Source organism: Zophobas morio, unplaced genomic scaffold, assembly GCF_036711695.1.
Source record: "Zophobas morio isolate AGI-343-1 ecotype UQ-CSIRO unplaced genomic scaffold, CSIRO_AGI_Zmor_V1 ptg000085l, whole genome shotgun sequence".
Lineage (NCBI taxonomy): Eukaryota > Metazoa > Arthropoda > Insecta > Coleoptera > Tenebrionidae > Zophobas > Zophobas morio.
Genome location: NW_026972190.1, coordinates 265834 through 287472, shown reverse-complemented (window position 1 = coordinate 287472; position 21639 = coordinate 265834). Strand labels below are relative to the sequence as shown.

Here is a 21639-nt window from a genome sequence, read left to right as displayed (position 1 = left end):
TCTGAAGCTATTGACATTAGTTCATAGATTACTAAACAATAGTTAGTCATCCCAAATAATAAATTTTTGAATCAAGTTGCATACACTTCTAACTTGTGTAATCTGTCTCTTATCACTGTCTTTGCACATACTCTAAAATGCACACACTTATTCCTTATAGCCCTTAAAAATCTATATAAGTGGAACTACTAAGAGTACCTTATTATGGAATAATTACAAGGCCTTTCAGCCTTATAGATTTAAGATTTAAAGTCTTGTATAAGCAAAGATATTGGAGAGATCGCAATCTGGTTAACGTTAAGTTTTTTAAAATGTGCGTTACTGCAAATAGGCATCATTGTTTCATTATAACATTCAGGTTTCTATATGATTAAATTGCTTAACTACTCAAATGCATACAGTACGAAGAAGAAAGCCTGAAACCACATTCAAACTAAAAAAGTGCATCTTTAGCCAAATAAAGATTCTATGAGGCAATTTGGCCTTTGACTGGCGCGCAGGAGGAAAGTGCTAGGATAATAATTAATCATTAGTAGAAAAATTGTGCAGAAGCTCGAAGAAATAGAATGCAGACTGCTTAGTTTTGTTAATAACTTAGAATATTATGCGTGGTGCGCATACAATTCTTACGAGTTATCTCAAATTTTTTATATATACTACATATATGCGTATAGAAGTTTACAAACGATAAGTGTGCTCTTAAGCGCAGAAAACACCTGCTTAGCTTGTATTTACCTACTATATCTAAAGGGGATCGGGTCACTAATACTTACAGCGAGTATGTATCGAAATAATATCTGAATGTTTCTATTACCAAAAGCAGCAGCCACAGGCACGAGGCACGAGGCCCCTGCAGAGAACCAGCAAGGATGCTAACTAGGTATACCCAACTACGTGCCCTAGTTTCATTCGTTCTGTTATAGTAGCTCAATAGTTTCTTTTAATCCGGCACTGTTTCACACCTTACCAAAGTAACTCCTTTAGTCTTAATATCTTTATTTGTGAGTTTAGAACTACTTGCCACCCTGTAGTCTATACTAACTTTGTTTGGTTATAGTGAGCAAGCATTTGATTATCATTTTACTTCCAAGAACCCCTGGAAGTAGGCCCATTTAAAGGTAGGAACTCATTGATTAAGGTAGCTGGTTTAAACATTTTTTTCTTCTATTATAAAAGATAAGTAATTTTTACGTCTTTCTTTCAGAAAAAACGGATTTTGGTGTACTTTTTAAACAAAGCGCTATTTATAGATGATTTAAGTTCTTTTACTTTCCAATGTGGTTCTTGCGATCTTAGCCCCTTTCCTTTTTAATTATCCTTTTCATCCTTCTATTTTTACAATCTTAGTATGTTCATTGTTACCTGTCTATGATCGTTCCTTTTATTTTTAACTTTTAATCTTTCACTCATTATATTATTTCAATCACATATTTTTTTGTTTTTCTATCTTCATATACCATTATAAACGACTAGGCCCTACTATTTTAAAAGCACTGGTATTAGTATTAATATATAAAATTTTAATTTAATGTTCAAGTAATTTTGAATTGTAGCAAGTTAATGATGTTTAAAATGATAACTGTTACAACTTTGAATCCAAAGCTGTTGCCCATTCTGTCATTTTCTTTAACGTAACTTGTTTTATCTCATCCTTATAGTTTTAAAAATTCTCTGATATTGAGAGGTTTTCAGGCCCTAAGGTAATAAACCAATTTTATAATAACCTCTCTTATATGGTGGTTATTAATAAGCGGAGCTTTTTATAATAAAAAACCATGAATCGAACGGCGATTTGTAAATATAAATTAGAGGTGTGAGTGACATTTTTTTGGGATCTTACCCTTTTTCTTAATTTCGCTGGAACGTGAACTCCTGTCTTAAAGATGCAAAAAACCCTTAATTGAAGTCTAAACAGTGTTTAAACTCTACTTGCAAATTGCATTGAAGTAGTAAAAGTTAAAAAAAATACATAAGCTTTGTTGAGAATTTATATTAAACAGTTTGACACCAATAAGCAATTTAGCTACTTTTAGCTTAAAAGTACAACTATTAGTTAAGAGAAAGTGTTATAATTGCATAAAAATTTTGACCTATCTTCACAATTGCGCGATTTCTTTGAGCAACTTACCGTTCTATATAAAGACATAATTTTTAATTAGAGCAGCAGCCCAACCGTTAAAAAATTTCAATTCGTATACTTAATTTTAACGACCTCCTCTGTTTGGCCCTACATTCACTTAGTTTTCTTTAAAACGGCTTAATCGATTGGTTAAAAATCTAAGTACAAATTTAATAGGTAAAATCATTATCGTAAAAATTTTAAATTTTACTTCATACTTAGGCACATATGAACTCAAAGATTAGTTTTTATATAGTTTTTTTTTTGCTGTCACATTCCCCCCTTTATAATTAATTTTTTCCAAACTAAAATTATTTTTAACAGAATAAATCTAGTTTAGTTAGGTTCGTTATTCACTTTTTTTCATGCACTAAAAACCAATCCCCAGTGAGCTCATCATTTACCTATTACGGCTTGCGGTAATAAAGGTAACTTTTTCAGGTAAAAAGATAGAAAAGTTCGCTTTTTAAATGTATTGTTAGTCTGTGTAAAAAAAAAACCTTATTTGTTTTATAATCCATTTCTCAAAGAGACCTATTTTACAGCATATGTAAATTACAGTTGGAAGCCCATTAATGCTGTAAAATCAAGAAAACTATAAAAAAACTTATAAATTTTAATATTTATTTTGAGGGCGAACAGAAATATTTTAAAACAATTAGTAATTTTTTCTATGCTTGGTAAACTTCATGTTATAAATCTATATTATGATTCCGCTATTGATGTAAAATATAATTGATTTATCTATATAGAGTTCTTTGGGCTTTTTTCACAAATTCGAAGAGATATATGCTTTAAAGATTTCAAATAACGACTACATGATTTAATGAATATAAACCACTGGACTATTAACAAAGACGATAATAACTTTTTTCAAGGCGCCTGGCAGATAACAGGTTAATTTAGTTTTGGTACGCTTACCTCATTTTTGTTCTATTATCACGTGCAAACTTAAGCTTAGAGAAAAGCGAAATAGAAATCGTCAGGCATGAAACGATATCGCGGATAACTGTTGTGATGCTCATACCTCAAGGTGAGCCTTCTCTCATTGAATTTATCAGAGATTCAGTCATAGGAGATGGCGTTTTTTTTGAGGGGCCTTTTGGCCAACGTAGTATGGTTTATGCAGATTATGTGGTTGACTTTTTTTAATTTTTTTTTTTCATTTTAGCTTACTCAGTTCATATTAAAAATTTTTAGGCTTCAGGAAAAAGCTTGAGTTTCATAGAAGATTTTCTACGCGACAATGTTTTACCTTTTTACGGTAACACGCATACTACTACTTCAACTTCTGGTTATCAGGTAACACTTCGAAAAGTTATAAATATATATTTTTATTTCTCTTCTGTAGACAACCTTCTATCGCAAAGAAGCAAGAGAAATTATACAACAATGTGTTAATGCCACAGAGCTAGATTCTATTATATTCATAGGAAATGGAGTGACTGGTAAAATCTTCGCTAAATATATAGAATAATTAAATAAGTAAATTTAAAACTAAATTAATCTTCTAAATTTAATATTGAATAAATATTCTAATATTTATATATTTAAATTTATATTAATAACTTACTCTAGCGGCTATTAATAAGCTTTGTCATGGCTTAGAGCTGCACTCGTATGCTTCTCATCCAGGTTTTCTTTTATTTGTAGTTTTAAGTTAGCGCAACTCTCTATTATTGTCAAGTTTCGTTAAGTATAATGTCCCCCTTTTAAGCTGGCCTTCCTGTTGTTTTTATTTCAATATTTGAACATCATTCCAATCTTCTTCCTTGGAGGGAAAGTGGGGCAGAAATAATTACGATACCAGAAGATGAAAATGTAGATTAAAATTTTATTTTTATTAAATGAGATTCAAGTTAATTTTACCAGGGAGAATTTGACTTACCTCTTTTCAAGCAACTTTTGCGTAAGTATTCCTCCAGGTCTCTTTTAATTGGCAGTTTTGCCGTTTCTTCTAACGTTACTGGTGCACTTCTTCCTGTGGATGGTCAAATTGTTTTTCTAATCCTTTTTTTTATAGCTTATAATAAATTTTTAAGAAATTTCGGAGTTAATGCATCTCCATAACGGATTTGTCTTTTGGGATTACGCAACAGCTGCTCCTCATATAAAAGTATACCACGTGATAGTAAACTTTATTTGCTTTTTACGTTTTTATTAACCAAGATCGACATGAATCCTATTGACCGGTTGAAGCAGAAGGACGCTATTTTTGTATCCCCTCATAAATTTATTGGCGGCCCACAGACTCCGGGTATGTACCCTTTTTTGTGAGAATTGATTGTTTTTATTTGATCTGACCATTAAATTTCTTTATGTTAAGTTTCAAGTGCTAGGCTGTTTCTCTTTTTTCGCTTTGCTAATTTTTTTTAAATCTACTTAGGATTACTCATAGCGAAGAAGTCCCTTTTTCGGAACAAAAAGCCCTCGCAAGCGGGAGGCGGAACTGTTTTTTTTGTATTGAGTTATTTTTGTTTACTACTGAAATGGATTTTAGTTTGTATTGCGTTTTACTGGAAGGTTTCTTCTAAAGCGCACCAATATTTAAGGGACATTGAGCACCGCGAAGAGGCCGGAACGCCCGCTATAAGTCTTGTCTTTTTGGGGGCTGTATGTATTGTGCATTTATCCTTCTCACTTCATAGTTGAGTCTATTCGCGCTGGTCTGGTATTCCAGCTCCAAAGAGCGGTGGGGCACGACACTATTAGACAAGTTGCTTTCATTATTGTTTTCCTGCCCTTTGTTTCCCAACGACTGCAAACGCCCAGCTCGAGTTCACGTTCCGCCAGAAAGCCTTGAGTGTTTGGAGCAGAAATCCGAACATCATTTTACTGGGAAAGTATGATTAAACAGTCTGGCTGGCCGTTACTTGCCCTCGAGGGCCTTGACCCGTCGATCTCTTTACTACAGTCCGAGGCTTGAGTGCTTGCCGGTTTTTTCGCTGCTGGTGAAGCACTGCGGCCTGTTTCTGCACTTCAACTTTGTCTGTTCTCTGCTGAACGACTTGTTTGGAATTCAGGTTTTCCTGTTTCTTTTTAACGCCGCTCTCATAGCTTTATTAACGCTCTTGCTAACAGTGTCGAGGCGGCTGCGTTTGTTCAAACCCTTTTGTTCAGGCGGCGCTAGGAGTGAGTGACCAACTGTCTCGTCAGTACAAAGAGGCCATGAAAGAGGCAACCTACCTAACTCCCTCGTGTGTCGTTACTCTGCTCACGTTCGCTCCGCAGGATGAAAGGATCGACAGACACCACCTTCGCCGCGACTTCGAGGGTTGTGGCAGGGAAGTGCTCCGCCCCGGCATAGTTCGTTTGAGTTTTACCTACTTTATGGTGGGTCTTTATTATATACTGGCGAATCTTCAACAGCAGACTTGTGCATATACAGAGCGAAAGCATGGTCGACTACATCATCAGCGCTGTAGACATTGTCGCCTCGCACGGATGGCGTCTTCTCTCGCATTACCTTTACGATCCCAACACTGCGGAATGGAAGCACCACAAGCACACTCACACTATTGCCAAGCATCGCCTGTGGCTGGGTATCCGCCCCATACTGGCGTCGTTCAGGCGTCCAATTCCGAACTTCTATCCGTTTGTAGGAAATATATCATACGTGAACGGAAAACTGAGCTCTTCTTCGGCACCCACTAAAGGCGGTGCACATACTTTAGTCATTTCCGTATATTTTTAGTCATATGGAACTTCGCGCTTGCATAGACACGAGGTATTCGCAACTGCTGAAAGAAGGCCTGCACATACTTCTCGATTCTCCCTTTTACAAGAACTGCATCGACGCGCGAAACCTTTTAGGCCCTGATATGAAGTTGCGGTACACGTTGAGGCTGTCACTATAAATCCCGCCTTCATCATTTTTTATGCAGTTGGTTCTGCAACCCTGACGAAGGAAGAGAAACTATTCCAGGCACGTCGCCCTTTTCTCCGAAAACTTACTGCCATCTCCCTGCAGTACCAAAGCACTTCCGCCTTGACCCTCCAACGCGTATGTCCGGAGTCGTCTTTCACAGGCTTCGCTTTATTAGGCATGTGCTTTTTTTAGCACCCCCCATGAGCGCACAGCCTTCGTTGGTTTGTCGCCCATCTAATCCTCCTCGTGAGTCTCTATTGCCTTCTTATTCATTCCTTATTAATGGGCACTACGAATCAGGGTTTGGGACCATCCGCTGGATCAAACCGCCGAAGAAACTTCAAAAGTTGGTGTACAAAGCTATCAAGAAGTTTGAGATGATTCGCGACGGCGACAGAGGTCCTCTTCCCCGAGGGTTCTTTGCGCTGCTTCCTCACAGTTTGGCAGTCCTTGCATGCATTTCGGGCGGGAAGGACTCCCTTTCGATGCTGCATCTGCTCAAGAACTATCAGGACTGGATAAGCCACAGAGGCATCCGCTTCGAGTTGGCAGCCGCCACAGTTGACCCCGGGACGGGTGCGCACATGATTTATGGTGGCCTGACCTACAGGCAGGAATAACTGCTCTCTCCACAGACTCGTACAACCCGAAACCGCTGATCGAGTACACGCGCGCACTCCAGCTTCCTTACTTTTATATTTCTCAGGAAATCATCAAGCACGTAAATGCTTTTGGTGTGGATTGAGTGTGCGTTTCTTAGTGATTTTCTGTGCAGGCACTATCCATCCCCGACTTGGCCTCCATCTGCAGTTTCTGTGCAAGGATGAAGCGTGGCATAATATACACGTGCGCCCGCAGGTTACCTGAGAGTTCTCACGTGAGCGCCACCTACCTGTTAGTACTTTTTACTGTCCATGAAGAGAAGGGTACAATGTAGTTGCTTTTGGGCAGCACCTCGACGATTGTGCAGAAAGGTTTTTTTTTTTTCCTTTTTTTTTCATTCTTATCAACGCTTTGCCTTGTAGCTTGTTGATGTCACTCTTCCACAACGGTTTACTGCGAACCATGAAGGCTAATTATGTTGTTGCGTAAGGCTCGTTTGTCTTACTAATAATTACTTCCCAATCTTTCTTTCATTACGTATAGAGAAGGTGATTTGAGGATGATCAGACCGCTAGTTTATTGCCGAGAGAAGAATCTGCGGGAGTTCGCTGAGACTTCCCATCTTCCGGTCATCCACGAAAACTGTCCCGCTTGCTTCGAGGCTCCCACAGAAAGACAACGCGTAAAACAGCTTCTGGCAGCGCAGGAGCTTCTGTTTCCGGGAGTTTACCACTCGATAGGGCAGGTTTGGACTATCCCCCCGCCCCCATGGGAATCTGGTTATAAAATACGGGTAGGCCTTGGAACCACTGCTGGAAATTAATCAAGTTGGCCAAGAAAATAAAGCAAAGTCCTTGAAAGAAAGTTGTAAAAGGCGTGAAGAACGAAATAATAGCGCTTTAGGTGATTCTAGTAATAATATTTTGATTAAAAATTTTAATGATGAAACTCTGCTCATTTCCCAAAATAAATTCTAATTTTTTTTAAATACTTCTCAATAATGTTTATATGTTAAACTTTGCGCGGCCTGAAAACCAGTTAAAGTCATTAATTCGGCTGTTTTATATTTTTACAAAGTTAAGAACTGTTTTGTTTTACTGGAATATACAAGAAAATGTATAAATTATAATTGAAATATGATGGTCAGAGCTTTACGTAGTTTTTTATGTATAAAAAGATTTCTTACTCAGCGATTCTGGTAATTGCGAATTTATTTAGTGTGGCGAGCTTGAACTACGGCGTGAGAATATCTGTAGATATGGTAATATAAGTAAAAAGACTGAAGTTTAGAAATGGTATACCGTTAAGCTATGCGCCTACCACCCGCCTGATAACTGATGGTCCTTATATGCGAGCATCGGCGCCTTGAAAATATACTCGAGCTTAGTCGAGAAAACCGGCGCCTGCGCCTTAGGAAGAAGTTGTTGACACATCCCAACCGTCTGTGGAGACAAAGTTAAGTAATATTTCAAAAGCTGCCGACAACGGTCGCTTCTCTTAAGGCAGTTTATTTATAAGACGGAGACCCGAAAGCGATTTTTTGGCTGATGACGCAAACAAAGCGACTGGTCACCTGCTGCTTTGCGTGTACCACCTGCTTCCTTATTTGCAGACTAAGTGCTCTGGAGTCGAAATTCTTAGTGTTGCCGAAGGGCACCTTTGCCAGTCGCCACAGTCGAAATAATGATTATCAAAGCTCTGCCCAGCTGGAAGGTATTCAAGTTCGACGGTCTTAGCCACGTGCTGTTAAAACAAGTGTCAATGGTGATTGTGGGTCGTTTATGCTGCCGTCGGTTGGAATACTGCTACCGTTGTGGTGCCCTCAAATGCATTGCGACCAATCTCTACCCCAGAAGATTAAGGTCTATCAGTCTATTAAAAGCCTTTGGCAAAGAAGCTGAAACCACCTTACTGCATTGCTAGCAAGCGTGTTTACACAAGTCATGCCCTGCTAGAGTTCCAATTTGGATCTCTGCAAAGGCTTCCCCCGGCGCAGTTTGCCTTCCGCTTGACATAAGGGACATGCTCTTTGCACGTCACGTGCGCGACTTACCGCAATCCGACATTTCCCTACGAAACCCATTACTCTTTTCGTATTCCCTATGGTAAGTACCGTTACTGCTATTCGGAATTTTATTAATAGCTCTTGTCATAATTTAGCAGAGTTCTTGCTAAAGTCTTGAAATTATTATAGAAAAAAAATTGCGTATAAAATAGGTTCTTTGTTAATATCGCTAAGGTTATTTGTGAGTTTCCCTAATCGGCATTCGTAAGTTGAAGAATTTTATTTTCCGTAAGTTCTTAGACTAGTTGCTCGCCCTTTCGTTTTTTAGGGGTTTTAGCTTTCATCTCTTTTTAGATCCGTGACGAGTTACTTTGGTGAATCCATTTTTCTCTGCAGATCTTTTATGGTTACTAGAAATTAACACCACATCTTTGCAGCGACCTCTATCCATAAAAATTCTCAAACACATCAAGATAAATGAAAGAATTAAATAATTCTAAAAAAAACCAATCAAAGTAATCATAGAAAGCTTCGTAAAAAAATATTAAAACGCTCAGAGAACAAAATAAATGAAATTTTTTTTTATGATTTAGTATTAGTTTTTAAACATAAATCTTTTTATAATTGTGTCGTGATAAATAATCTATGCTAACTACTAATTTGTATACTATCTTAAAATGTGTTTGACAATTTAATTCAAGAAAGTAGTTCTTCACTCTAAATTGAGTTAACTAGTGTTTCTTATTACTTTAGATGCATATAATTACTTAAGCTTAGAGCAAATCTTAATTAAAAGATCTCGATAAGGATTATAGATAGAATCATGAATTCGAATCACACGAGATCATTCTTTCGCGGCCATTATCTCTGGGCGTTTATTTCCTCAAGTTGACTGTACAAAATCATTATCATCCGCCTTCAATATAGTCGTCTAACTCCTGAAAATAATAGGGTGGGCCCCTTGTAGAAGTAATAGCTTAACGGTACATAAATATATAACGTTGTTGTGCACCAGTTGTTTTCGCGGAAAATAATTAAACTAGGTTTCTGACTCAGGCTTCGTTGCTAACTTAAACCAACTTGACCTTTAGTTTTATGGACTGATATGTTAACAGCTTACTAATTTAATAAAAAATAACTTAAAATTTAAATTGAAAGCAAAGTCTTTTAGGAAAACAAAGACCGTTTTACAAATATTTCATTAAATGATGAAGAATATATAGCAGTGGCTTACCACGGGCGTGATAACAGTTAATTGTTGCTTTGTTTGCCCATTATAGTTCCCATTTTAAAAAAAATAGAAAACTGTTTTGCAGCACGTGACTTTTAACTTTTCGGGGCAGTCAACGCGTGCAGAGGCCGGGTACTAGATTTTCCTAGCTGTTTAAATTTCGTGGTTGACGCGTTCTGTCGGACAGGATAATATTACCGTAAGCGCTGTTTTATTTTAAGGTAAAAATTGGTGGAGCATACAACTTTGTAATTTTTTTTCTTGTGGTTTATAATAGTGTTATAAGTTACTCTATGCCGTTACCGTGAATTGTTTCGCTTTGTTATTTTAGATTTTTGTGTTTCGTTTCTTTTCGTTCAGTTCGATTCCCTTTGTTTCCGTTATCAAAATTTTTTACTTAAATGAGCTCTCCTGATAAAGTTATCGAACCAATTCGTTCGGAAGTATGTATAATTGGTTATTGTTCTCTATATGCCATAAATTATTTATAACCTTTTTTTTAATACTACTATTTATTAGAATGGCTTTTCCTTTTCCTCTGGTACCGTTAAGGTTAAAGACAGTGACGCCGTCAAACTTTTTGTTGGTCAAATACAAGTTAACATTACTGAAGATGACTTACTTAAATTTATGGAGCAAGTTGGTCCAGTTTTTGAGTTAAACATACTCAAAGATAGGTGAGTCTTGTTTATTTAATTTTATAGCTTAGGCTACGTTTTCTTATTATAAATTAGTATATTTCCAAGTTTTCTTTATACCTTCATTTTCCTGTTTATGGCATGCCTTAGTTTATAAAAATAATTTTAATAATTTGCTGCTCATTTCATATTTAATTATAGTAGCTCTATAGGGCAGGTGGTTTTTCGAATTTATATAATTTTTTCTTAGACACAGTCTTGTAATTTGTTTCGTTTTTTTGTATTATATAAAAATTCTAGGTCTACTGGTAAATCTAAGGGTTGTGGGTTTGTTTCTTACTGTCATAGAAAGGATGCCTTCAAGGCCATCGAGAGATTTCACAATAAAATGATTTTTCCTGGCGTAAAGAATTCTATGCAATGCAAGGTTTATAATATAACGTTTGTTATATTTTTATTTTGCAAAGTTAGTTTTTATAAACAAAAGTTGGCGGAAAGTGAAAATCGTGAAGAAGAACGGAAGCTATTTATAGGCATGTTATCGAAGACATGCACTGAAAGTGATTTGAAAGAACTTTTTTCTCCATATGGTACATTTTTTTTCTATTATTGGATTACTACATGTGCTTTTTACTAATTTTGTGTATAAAAAAATGAAGGCATCGTGGAAGAAGTAAAAATTCTTAAGACTCCTGAGGGGCAAAGTCGGGCTTGTGGCTTCGCTGTTTTTCAAATAAGACAGCAAGCAGAGTTGGCTATTGAGGGTCTAAACGGCGTGCACACAATGGAGGGCGCCGGCTCTCCTCTGGTTGTGAAGTTTGTGGATCCCGAAAAGGTTTTCCACTTATCATTTTCTTACATCTTTGGTAACTCGATTATGTCCAAGCAGGACAGGATGTTGAAAAAGTTACGGCAAGTGCAGCAGCAAAACAGCTATACTTCCTCCTACGTCAACCCAGCAGCGGCCTACCCTTTTTCCAATGGATCTCCGTTGTATCAGTATTGGTTCTATGATGTCCAGCCTCAGACTGCATGGGGTAAACCGCTGTAGTAGAAAGTTTGATTATTTCTTTCACGTGACAATATGGTGAGCTATCCTTTCCAGAACTGAACAGTTCTATCGGAATCAACCCGATTGCTCCTAGCGAGCCCCACTGCCTCCCTCTCGGGCCGGGAGTGGCTTATAACGGTTTTTCCGGCTATAGTTATGAGGCGTACTACGCCCAGCAGGCAGCCTTGACAGCTGCAGCGGCCGGTCACCAGGCAAAAGGCACTACGGCCTCCAAAATTTCTGAGGATGCTAATCTTTTTATCATGTATCTTCCGAATGATTGGACAGATAATGATCTTTATACGAGATTCACTCATTATGGGAATGTTCTGAGGTTTTCACAGAGGGTTTTGTATACTTTCACCACCAGTATAACATGCTGAAATATATAATAATAATAATAATAATAATAATAATAATAATAATAATAATAATAATAATAATAATAATAATAATAATAATAATAATAATAATAATAATAATAATAAGAATAATAATAATGGTAATATTTGTAATTAACTGATTTCTCGCAGCGCCAAAGTGTATATCGACAAGAACACGGGCCAATCCAAGTGTTTTGGATTTGTTAGCTACGACTCCCCCCTCGCAGCGTCGCGGGCTATTCAAGCCATGAACGGTTTACAGGTGGCTCGTTTTTAAATATTAGTATTTTGTTGGTTGATTGATTAATTTACAGGTCGGCCAAAAACGGTTGAAAGTTCGGCACAAGAATGATCGAGAAAAAATAATAAAGCCTTACTAATTTTTATATGCGCGCTACTCTTATTATTAAGAAGTTTTTTCAGAATAATCTAAACTGAGAAAAAGTCGGTGAAACGTTTAGATCGCAAAACATTGTATAATTTACTTGGTACATATAAAAAAAGCAATTTTGAAATAAAGTTATTAGAACTTTGAAGTTTTTTTTAGAGAATCCAAATGTATATTTAATAATTAAAAATACATTTGCAAAAAATTATGTGAACATTAACGCTACAGTTCAGCTTAAAACAAAAAAGAGCAAGAATAGCTTACCTTTATACAAAAGACTTTGCATTCATAAGCCGCTTTACAAGTTTTTTTTTGCTTTTTTGGAAAATTTAAATAGTCTTAAAAAGAATATACCACTAAATATTATAGAAAAATAGAGAAAATTGCTATATAATTGTAAGATTAATTCTTAAGTCAACGCGTGTTGCTTTATTTTTCTTAACATTAAAGCTATTTGTTTTAAAAAGTTGGTTTTGACGTACGTTTAAGAATCCGATTAAATTAAATGTCGCCTAAATTAACTATTATGTAGACAAACTAAAAATCTTTATAGATAGTTATGCTTGATTTAAATCTTTTTTTTTAAGGCGTTTAAAATTTAGTTCGGAGGTCCACAAAATTGGAGATTTTTTTATGGTTATCATTATATTCTTAGTCAATTGACAGATTTCATTGGAAGAACTGATATCCCCTCCAAACCGCAAGACCTGATTATCTATTTTTCTTATCGGTAATTAGTTTTTTATAAATTATAAATAAAAGATTACTTAGATTCCACTTTAAACCATTTGTCAATACCAAACTTGGCCCGCCAAAGGGAAGCAGTCCGCAGGTGGGGCCTTCCACAGTGTTGTTTACTTCTAAAACATGAGTTCCCTGCACTCGTATAATTTATTAAAGTTTAAAAAATCTTTTTAAGAGTCATCATAATACCTGATGGAAAGGCGATTAGAGTTTTACTTACTAATTTTTTTTTTAAAAGGTTTACAATAGCTCTTTTTCTAAATTATACAGCGCAACAACGAAAGGAATTCACTAAACTTATTCGTAAGGATTAAGGTAAAGTAGTCAATGGCTTAAATTGGGATAAAGAGCGTCTGATTTGCCATTAATTTGAATTAAAAGCAGTAGTTATATTTGACATTTTTATAGTAATTGAAAGTTCCATAAACTTTTTAAAACTCTAATGTTTACTTTTTTTAAATGTGATTAGAATTAAGGACGCTACTATGCAATATTTGCTCGTTCTTAATCCCCTAATGCCCATCATGGGAGCACTTATAATTAACTAAAAAAAATTACTTGCAAAGGAAAATTACTCAGTGGTAGACTTTACCTCTAAAAGCAAAGCGGAATAGGAGTAGTTGTCTATAAGATAGTATCGTGGGCAGTACAGCTCCTTTTGAAACTTAAATATTGTGTTAATGGAGGCCGCGGAGTGATCTACTCGGCCACTCAGGCCCCCGAGAATAAAAATAGTATTAAATTTCGTATGGTCATTTTGTTTAGCGTCTATAATAAATTTCTCTAAGACAAAATTGCACTATTAATACTTAAATAATAAATTTCACTTAATAAGTGGAGAACACATTTTTCTAGATCGTGAATTTCTTGACTGCCTTCTTTTAATACAGGAATCCCCTAAAGTAGCTTCTTTGTAAAGTAGCTTGTATATAACTTTGAACTTTTTTACTTGTATCGAATAAAATTGCTTCACTTCATCTCTTATAGAATCTAAGTCTCCAATAATTAAGTCGGGGAGAAAGCTAAAGTGTAAATTTAAAGTAATAAAAGTCAATGTACTTTTTAAAAGTTATAATAAATATTTATTTATATAACGACGTTTTAAGGACTAATCTTACTATGAAAAAGTAAAGGAGTCGTAAAGAATTTACAGTAAATTAATTATAAAGATGCAAAAAATTTGTTAGACCGACTATAGCTAAAGTTGATAACAAACGGAAGTTTTTTACGGGAAAAAAAAGTCAAAAAGATTGTCCAAGCGAAGTTCTATTAATTCTTCTAACCAAATATTCTCTTATAAAAGTCACAAATGTTGCCAAAAAGACTTTGATTGTGTATTTATTAAACTCTAAGGATGTAGATGTGTTATCGAAAAAATGTAAGTAGATAAATAACTTTTTTTAAAAAAAAAAAATTAAATAGGCCTAATCAAAATCAAAACTTTATAAAAGCCAGACAATTTTTTTTACGAACTACTCCTCTATGCTTAAACATAAAAAAAATTAATTTATTTGATAAAACCACTCAGTTCTCTGAAGCTTAGAAAAATGATCAAATAGTCGGTTGGCACCGCCATCAGCGCAAACTTTAAGTGAAGCTATAGAAATACAGAACGACTAAGAGTACTAAAAATTTTTAAGTTAAAGTTGATATATAAACCCTTAAATAGTAAAAAATATGAACTCGGAAAGTTAATTTTAAAATAATTAATAAAATCATAAAAATGGGAGTAATTATAAAAAGAAAATTACCTCCTCTCCAAAAAACTTCAAAGCTCTTTATCAACGGCTGGTTTAATACTATAAGCGCCGAACTAGATGGTTTAGCTTTGAGAACACGAATAATTGAAGGCCAAAGTACAGTGCTTACATTTTTTAATTTTTTCATTACTTCGCTTATTATCAATGATAATATATATATACGTATAATAGCATAATGTAAGTAGAGAGACGAGACAAAAGAATTTTAAAAAAAAAGGCAAACAAGGCCCCAACGATATGTAGTTTTACAATAAGAAAATTAAATTTTTTATGATTGGTTGATAAATATTAAGAAAATTTATTAGCCGTTTAACAGCTCAAGCTACAAGTAAAAATATGGTGTCTTAAGTTTGTTTGATTTTTACTTTTCAATTTATAAATTTAATGGATAATTTTTATGTACTTACTCTATAAGTATTGAATGGTTACTAAATATTTATTAATTTTTATATATATAATTTTTATATATCAACTGATAGCAACACTGAAAAGGGTGGGGGATAACAAAACAGTTACGTTATAGTTTGCAATAAGGTTTAAAAGAGGTGGTTGAGTAATAAGTAAAGTAAACTTACTTCTTCCGTATAAAGAAAACCGATATGTTGTATTGCTAATCTTTCTTATTAAGTTTCCAAAAAAAGGATTATACCATTTAGTATTCCATCCCTCAAGAGGAGTCAGGGCATAAGTGCCCAGTGATACTCTTTTAAAGGAGTAATAATGACTGTCCCGAAGGTTAACTCAAACCTTTTTGAGTAAAAAAATATGACATTAGGTTGAATAGCGCAATGATCTACACTCACAGGGTTTGTTAAAACAAGTTTATTTTTAAAAGAAAAAAAGAGTCACACCGTCTAAAGGGGTTAATTGTATTAATGGGCGGTTGTTAATTAAAACAACTCTGATCTAATAATAGTGAATAAAGTGTAAAGTAGACAGCCGTAGATTAAGACAAATGATGAAGTTGACACTAGAACAAGGTAGGAACTACAAAAAAAAACTTTAATCTAAAAATACGACTAATTGCTTTTTAGTAAAGGGAGTAATTAACGTACAAGAAATTTTCTAATATTTTAAGTATACTAGTTCTAACTAGAGGAATAATAAATTGATTATCCTCTTTAGATTTTTATATAGATAACACGATTCCATGAAATTTTATGTTTGTCATTCTTACGTAAGCCTTGACGAAAATATTTTACTCACTTCCACTACGTAGTATAACTTTAAAATAAAAAATATAATTTAAAGTGATAAAAGTGGGGTAATATAAAAGAGTATATTAAAATTTTATATAAAAAAATAAATAACGTAAGGTTAAATGGCGTTTTCTATCATAACAATCAACTATGAACAAATAAATGAAAGGATAGCGCTTGGTAAATTTTCCCTCACTATTTCGATTTAAAATCGTAAATAATCTTCAGTGATTATGAGGAAGAAGAAAAGAACTCTTAAATTTATATAAAAATCTTGTTAACCTCAATGACCAATGTTTCAGTTGAAGCAATTAATACAAAACATAATCTTTTATAAGGTAAAAAAACCAAAGGTAAATTCAACTCAGCCTTAAGGGTCTAGATTTACCGCCTTAACTCTGTATTTGTATAGGTGGGTCATAAAAAAAACCAATTTACATTTTTCTGTATAACTTGATTACTTTTAAACAATTGATAAATATTTTATTTTGCTAACACTAGTGCAAAACCTTTGCACTAACTCAAATAACTATATATTTATAAATTACGATTTTACTGGCACTACCACAACAGGGGTCAGCACCAAATTGGTTCCTTGGAACGCCCAAAAAGAATTGTGTTCACTTGTATAAAACTTTTTAAGTTACGATTTTTTGCATCTTTAGAGCAAGATAAGAAGATATGCAGACACATCGTTGTTCTCTTTATTTTCGCTAACTTTTTCTTCGATTGGGAGTAACTTAATTTAAGTCATGGAGAGTGAAGGTTAATAAACAATGAAATTTTTGTTTACTTGTACGCGAACATATTATATCTTTAATATCTACTGTCTATTTAGTATCAAGTTTATTAGAATATTCTGAAAAAGAATCATTTTCCTCTATTTTTAAAGGTTTTTTATTATTTTACTTTACTTTGTTATTAGTAACCGTATATATTTCTTCAAAGATTTAGTTGATGAAGATCGCTTCCTATCTTCTACTATTTGTGCAAAGTGTGACCCCTTTTTTATCTTTTAAGCTCCTTCATTGTCTCCTTTAAATATTATTATTTTGCCTTTTTAATGTTATAATAGAGATTTCTCCGAAAATGACAAAAGCACTTACTTCAGAAAAAAATCTTTTGACATTATAAATATAGATTTAGAAAATTCTTTTTTTAACGATGAGCTCGGCTTTAATGCTTATAATAGTAATAGTAATATTAATAAAAACTCCGGCGGACCCTTATTAGTTAATATGAACCATAACAACAGTAACATAAATAGTAAAAGCCCAGTCAGTTCAGATTATCAATTAAATAATTTCCCTAATTGTCAACATCCGCGATCAAAAGTCCAAGAATTTTGTAGTGAAAAAAACCATTCTTCAACGCCCTCGCAAGATAATAAAGAAAATGACTTTTATAGTGTTAAGATTAATCATTTCTGTAACAATAATAAAGCAAAATTTAAGAGCTGTGATTCTAAAAGAAAATGTGTTAAAAAAAACGTTACTCGCATGCCTGATCTTTGTACAACTAAAATGGCTTCTAAAGAAAACTGTCCTGGTTGTATGCACCCAGCTTTAAAGTTTAATAAAGCAGTATCTAACGATTCCCTTAAAGACTATGTAGACACTGACCGAAGTGGAGTTACTAATCATAAGTATCGTTTGAAACAAGAATTATTATTTAAAATCAAATTTGAAGATCCAATACTTGTATTTCCTCATATTTACTCTGGAAGTCTAATAAGATATGCAAAGTTGACCAACTCATCTTACACAGATGTGCAGATTTGTTTGTTACTTTATACTAATGGTTTTAATAATCTATATTCACTTTATATGTTGTTTATTATATTATTTTAGGATTAATAGCCTTTAAAACTTTGTTTTCTATACCTGATAATTATATTATTTTAGAATCATTTTCTGTTTTTAGTTATATAAATTCTCTGATTTATTTTTTTTTGCTTATATTAAATTGCTGTTGCTGATGTATACTATATTTATAGTTACTTGCCAAGAATCAAAATTTCAAATAAGTCAAAAACTTAAGTATATGATATTGAGAGGCAGAAAGACTATCAAGTCATTATTATCGCTCTATCCTTACTCTTTTATTAAAATTTTTTTATTTAAATTTAAAACGCAAATTTTATTATATGTAAATATTATATTTTGGTAATTTTTTAGGATTAATTCTAAAGGTCGCTACTTAGGTATATTAGTAAAGTCTGAGTAATTGAACAAAAACAGTTTCTTTGGTATTAGCAGTGAACGCTTACTATTGCTCTACTTTATATAATATAGCCTATTTTAAACGTTATTTTTTTTTATTTTGAAATAATTTATTAAATTTTTATTTATATTATATTTGTTTTAGTATTTCTCCTTTTTTTAAAATTAGGATACCTATCAAGCTGACACACAGTCCATCATCTATAGAAGCAAAGACGACTGAACATTTAGTTTCAGCCACCTTGATAGTTACAAATAATACAAAATTAGTTTTTGCAGCATTGCCAATCCAAGTTTGTATCAAAAACAAAGTATAAATGCGTTTATTAAGTATTCGTTTTCTAAGCATATACTAAATAGTAAACTTAACAAGAAAAAAATTTGCTTGGCTTTTTTTTAAAGTTATGTTAATTTTACCAGCCTTTTATTTTTGTGGAAGACAAAGAAAAGGAATTAGATGAAAAACTTTTTTTTGATTGTTCTTACTTCGGTTATTTTTTATACGTTATAATTACTGTTGATATTATATAAAATAACACATTTTACGTTATTAAACAATTGCTTACTACTTGTAATAAAATTTGCTATCACACATTATTTCCTTCACCTTTAATTACACTTTCAAAGTCTTTTTATAAAAAAAAATACCTTGCCGGTTACGAGCGCGCTTTTTTATTTAAACCTATTATTGAAATATTAAGGAATGGAACACTTTTTTATAAAAAATATTGGAAGTGAAGAACTGGGGTATAAATTTATAAATAAAGATGATAATCTCATCATCTTTCCGGATTCAGGGATTCTCATAGCCTACGAAATAAAGTAGTTATTTAGTATCTTACAAGTGCTTTGTCATAAAATACGAATATTATATATATTTAAGAAAAATAACGATGAGTTGGGGAAAAAATAGATCAAAATCTTCTTGTGAATTGGTTATTATAGAGGTATTTATTATTATTTTTTTAATAACCATTAATTATTTATATCTTCTAATCGTCTTTAAGATTAACGGAACGAAACAGTACAGCTATTATTGCTTATACTATAAAACTGCTTCTCTGTGATATATAGACTCAACATTGTATGTTTTGCTATTTACTAATAATAAAATTATGATTCTTTATTTACCTTATTTACATATTAGTTTTCTCTAATACTTAATTATATAAAATTTAAATGTTCAGAAAGTGGTACCTGTAAGAATTAATATTTATTATTTTTATCCTAAAATTAGCTTTAAGTAACTAATTAAACTCAACTTCACTAGGTAAATCTTATTAGCTCTGCACTAATATAAAAAAATGTTATTAGGAAAGCTAAACAAAAATTAGTTATAGGATACAATTAAACAAAAAGAACGCGGTTAGCAATGAGCGTCACAAAATTCCTTGTTGCTTCTCTTCGAGGAGTAGCCCTCTTTTTACCGAAGCAACCGGGATTGAGCTATTGATAATTTATTTAATGAGTCACTAAAATTAAATTTTAAGCTTTAAGCCAATCATAAACAAAAACAAAGGTAGTTTAAAGTAGCAAGTAAATGAAAAATTAAAGCAATTAGCCAATTAAAATTAAACTTTAATGCATTAAGCCATTATAAACAAAGCAATTGAAGCCGAAGGTAGCTAGTAACAGGATACTAAAGCAGTTAGTCAATTAAATTAAACTTTCCATATACTGAGCCCATCATACAGAAGACCTAAAGCGGTTAACCCAATCAATATTAGATTACCCTCCATTTGTAATTAAGTGTTGCTAATTATCAAACGGTTCGTGGTGTGGAATATAATATTATTTAGCGTCAGAGAGCTGGACAGGAAGGAGCCCTTATGCTTTTCGCTTGTAGTGTTTTTTAAGCCTGCGGGGTTAGAGGCTGGTAGCTCAGATTCTCTTATTAGTAAAAATAAATATATATATAACCTTTCAAGTAATATTTATTATACCGCAAGTGATCGTTTTAATAGCTAGTGTCAGTTAACTTAACTAAAGAGCCCAAGAAATTTAACTTGCTTACCTGTTTAACTCTTTTTATAAAGAGAGAAATCTCGCTCTAATTGATTTTTACTATTATTAGAAATAGACTTTGACTTCCTTTTTAAAACTTTTCTGTTTATGCAGATTTGAAAATAGGTCATTATTATGACTGTTAAAATTTATAAACTTGGTTTCCAGCCTCATTGGAAACATGTTTTAAATAAATACCAATACTTACTATATCAAACTAAAAAAACTCCCTTACCAATTTTTATAAAAGAAAGATATGCTAAGGAATTTCTAAAACTTTGTTAACTTAAAATCTTTGGTTTTAAGCACGGTTTGGTCACCACTTTGGAAGATCTGGTTCTTTTGTTAGAAATAGAAAATGGACAAATTTTTAGTATAATAGCTAGTGTTAGTATACTTAATTAGAGCCTAAAAAATTTAACTTGCTTACTAGTTCAACTCTATAAAAAGAAGACTCGCGCTTTAGACGTTTTCTTGGCTTCTTTCTAAAACAACTTTTCTGAGATTCTGTGGATTTAAAAATAAGACAACATTATCATGACATAAAATAAATAGGCTTGTTCTCCAGAAAATTAACCATACCCACCAGCAGGTATTGTAAAATACGTAGCATCGAAAGAAAAGAACACCGTAAATTAAGTTTTAGTGTGGGCGTAATGTTTTAATTGATCTAAAATGATAAACATTCCGACAATTTTCCACTTTAAGTAATATAATGAAACCCGTAAAATTTATTATAAATGTCACAAAGTATAAACTCTAGCTATATATAGTTGACTATTTTTCTTTATTCAAACGTCGTACTACGTATTCCAAAGCCTCTCTTGCCTTTTAAAGAAGAGTATGTAAATTTTAAAGGGTTAAACCCATTTCTCTTCAAAAATATGAGGGAGAACCTTTGCAATATTATTTTTTAACCGCTCAAGACTAAAACTTTCTACTGCCCGCGAGCAGCACCACAAGGGACTTCGTATTTGTGCTTCCGTTTTTACTAGAGTCCTGCACCTTTTTTTTAGTTGTGGCATCATATAAGTTAGTTTGCTTACCATTCTTTACTTTCCTGTGCTACTTTATATAAACAAACTTCCTCTACTTGAAGTATTCTCGTAAAACTAAGATTTCTGGAAACGGTTACTAAAGTCTTATTAATTGGATCTACAACCGAATCTTCAAGGACGTAGCCATAAGGCGCCTTCACAAACTTTAAAACGAAATTTTAAAAAAAAACCAGTTATTTCAAATAGGACTTATAAAATGTTAAGTAAAGAATATCTAAAACCTTTTTTATAAAATTATTTTTGGCGTTAGTCTTCGCTAAAAGCCGGATAGTGTGTAAACACTGTGTTTTCGAATCTTTGCATTAAAGATCAGAACGAAATTTTTTTTAATATAATAAAAGTAAATTGATCTATAATACCTATGTA

At 33.1% G+C, this 21639-nt stretch overlaps 2 protein-coding genes and 1 long non-coding RNA gene across 5 annotated transcripts; 2 read left to right on the top strand and 1 right to left on the bottom strand.

Annotated features, from left to right (window-relative positions):
• The first annotated feature begins 3143 nt into the window (after positions 1–3143).
• Positions 3144–7530, top strand: LOC135144204 (uncharacterized). The gene is made up of 27 exons (XM_064076178.1): positions 3144–3256; positions 3320–3421; positions 3471–3567; positions 3698–3754; positions 3837–3940; positions 3992–4109; positions 4162–4235; positions 4289–4376; positions 4506–4579; positions 4643–4712; positions 4768–4835; positions 4892–4962; positions 5034–5142; positions 5201–5296; positions 5351–5452; positions 5508–5661; positions 5722–5778; positions 5840–5951; positions 6004–6122; positions 6180–6233; positions 6288–6563; positions 6623–6708; positions 6763–6845; positions 6908–6961; positions 7013–7075; positions 7134–7335; positions 7419–7530. Exons 1-27 carry the CDS (start codon positions 3236–3238, stop codon positions 7446–7448), a joined length of 2541 nt encoding a protein of 846 aa, XP_063932248.1. The 5' UTR covers positions 3144–3235; the 3' UTR covers positions 7449–7530.
• Positions 7531–9996: 2466 nt separating this feature from the next.
• On the top strand, positions 9997–12327 carry LOC135144216 (CUGBP Elav-like family member 2). 3 transcript variants are annotated; one of them, XM_064076200.1, is made up of 9 exons: positions 9997–10047; positions 10346–10503; positions 10765–10891; positions 10952–11054; positions 11124–11299; positions 11354–11501; positions 11570–11849; positions 12049–12160; positions 12213–12327. In XM_064076200.1, the coding sequence occupies exons 2-9, from the start codon at positions 10457–10459 to the stop codon at positions 12276–12278; spliced, it is 1059 nt and encodes a 352-aa protein (XP_063932270.1). In that variant the 5' UTR covers positions 9997–10047; positions 10346–10456; the 3' UTR covers positions 12279–12327. The 3 variants fall into 3 exon arrangements, with proteins under 3 accessions (XP_063932270.1, XP_063932269.1, XP_063932271.1); XM_064076199.1 differs by lacking the exon at positions 9997–10047 and adding an exon at positions 10144–10269; XM_064076201.1 differs by lacking the exon at positions 9997–10047 and adding an exon at positions 10250–10282.
• A 550-nt stretch (positions 12328–12877) lies between these two features.
• Positions 12878–13783, bottom strand: LOC135144221 (uncharacterized). The gene is made up of 3 exons (XR_010283041.1): positions 13623–13783; positions 13054–13162; positions 12878–13001 (listed from the first exon to the last, which is right to left on the bottom strand). It is a non-coding gene; the product is annotated as an uncharacterized LOC135144221 (long non-coding RNA).
• Between the last annotated feature and the right edge of the window lie 7856 nt (positions 13784–21639).

What these genes read in the sequence shown, in the direction of transcription:
- LOC135144204 (XM_064076178.1), top strand. Translation starts at nt 3,236, where the DNA reads ATGGTTTATGCAGATTATGTG. An exon ending in AAGGCTAATTATGTTGTTGC is followed by an intron (nt 7,076 to 7,133) that starts GTAAGGCTCGTT and finishes CATTACGTATAG; the next exon opens with AGAAGGTGATTTGAGGATGA. An exon ending in TTTACCACTCGATAGGGCAG is followed by an intron (nt 7,336 to 7,418) that starts GTTTGGACTATC and finishes AAATTAATCAAG; the next exon opens with TTGGCCAAGAAAATAAAGCA.
- LOC135144216 (XM_064076199.1), top strand. Translation starts at nt 10,228, where the DNA reads ATGAGCTCTCCTGATAAAGTTATCGAACCAATTCGTTCGGAA. An exon ending in TCGAACCAATTCGTTCGGAA is followed by an intron (nt 10,270 to 10,345) that starts GTATGTATAATT and finishes ACTATTTATTAG; the next exon opens with AATGGCTTTTCCTTTTCCTC. An exon ending in AGAACTTTTTTCTCCATATG is followed by an intron (nt 11,055 to 11,123) that starts GTACATTTTTTT and finishes AAAAAAATGAAG; the next exon opens with GCATCGTGGAAGAAGTAAAA.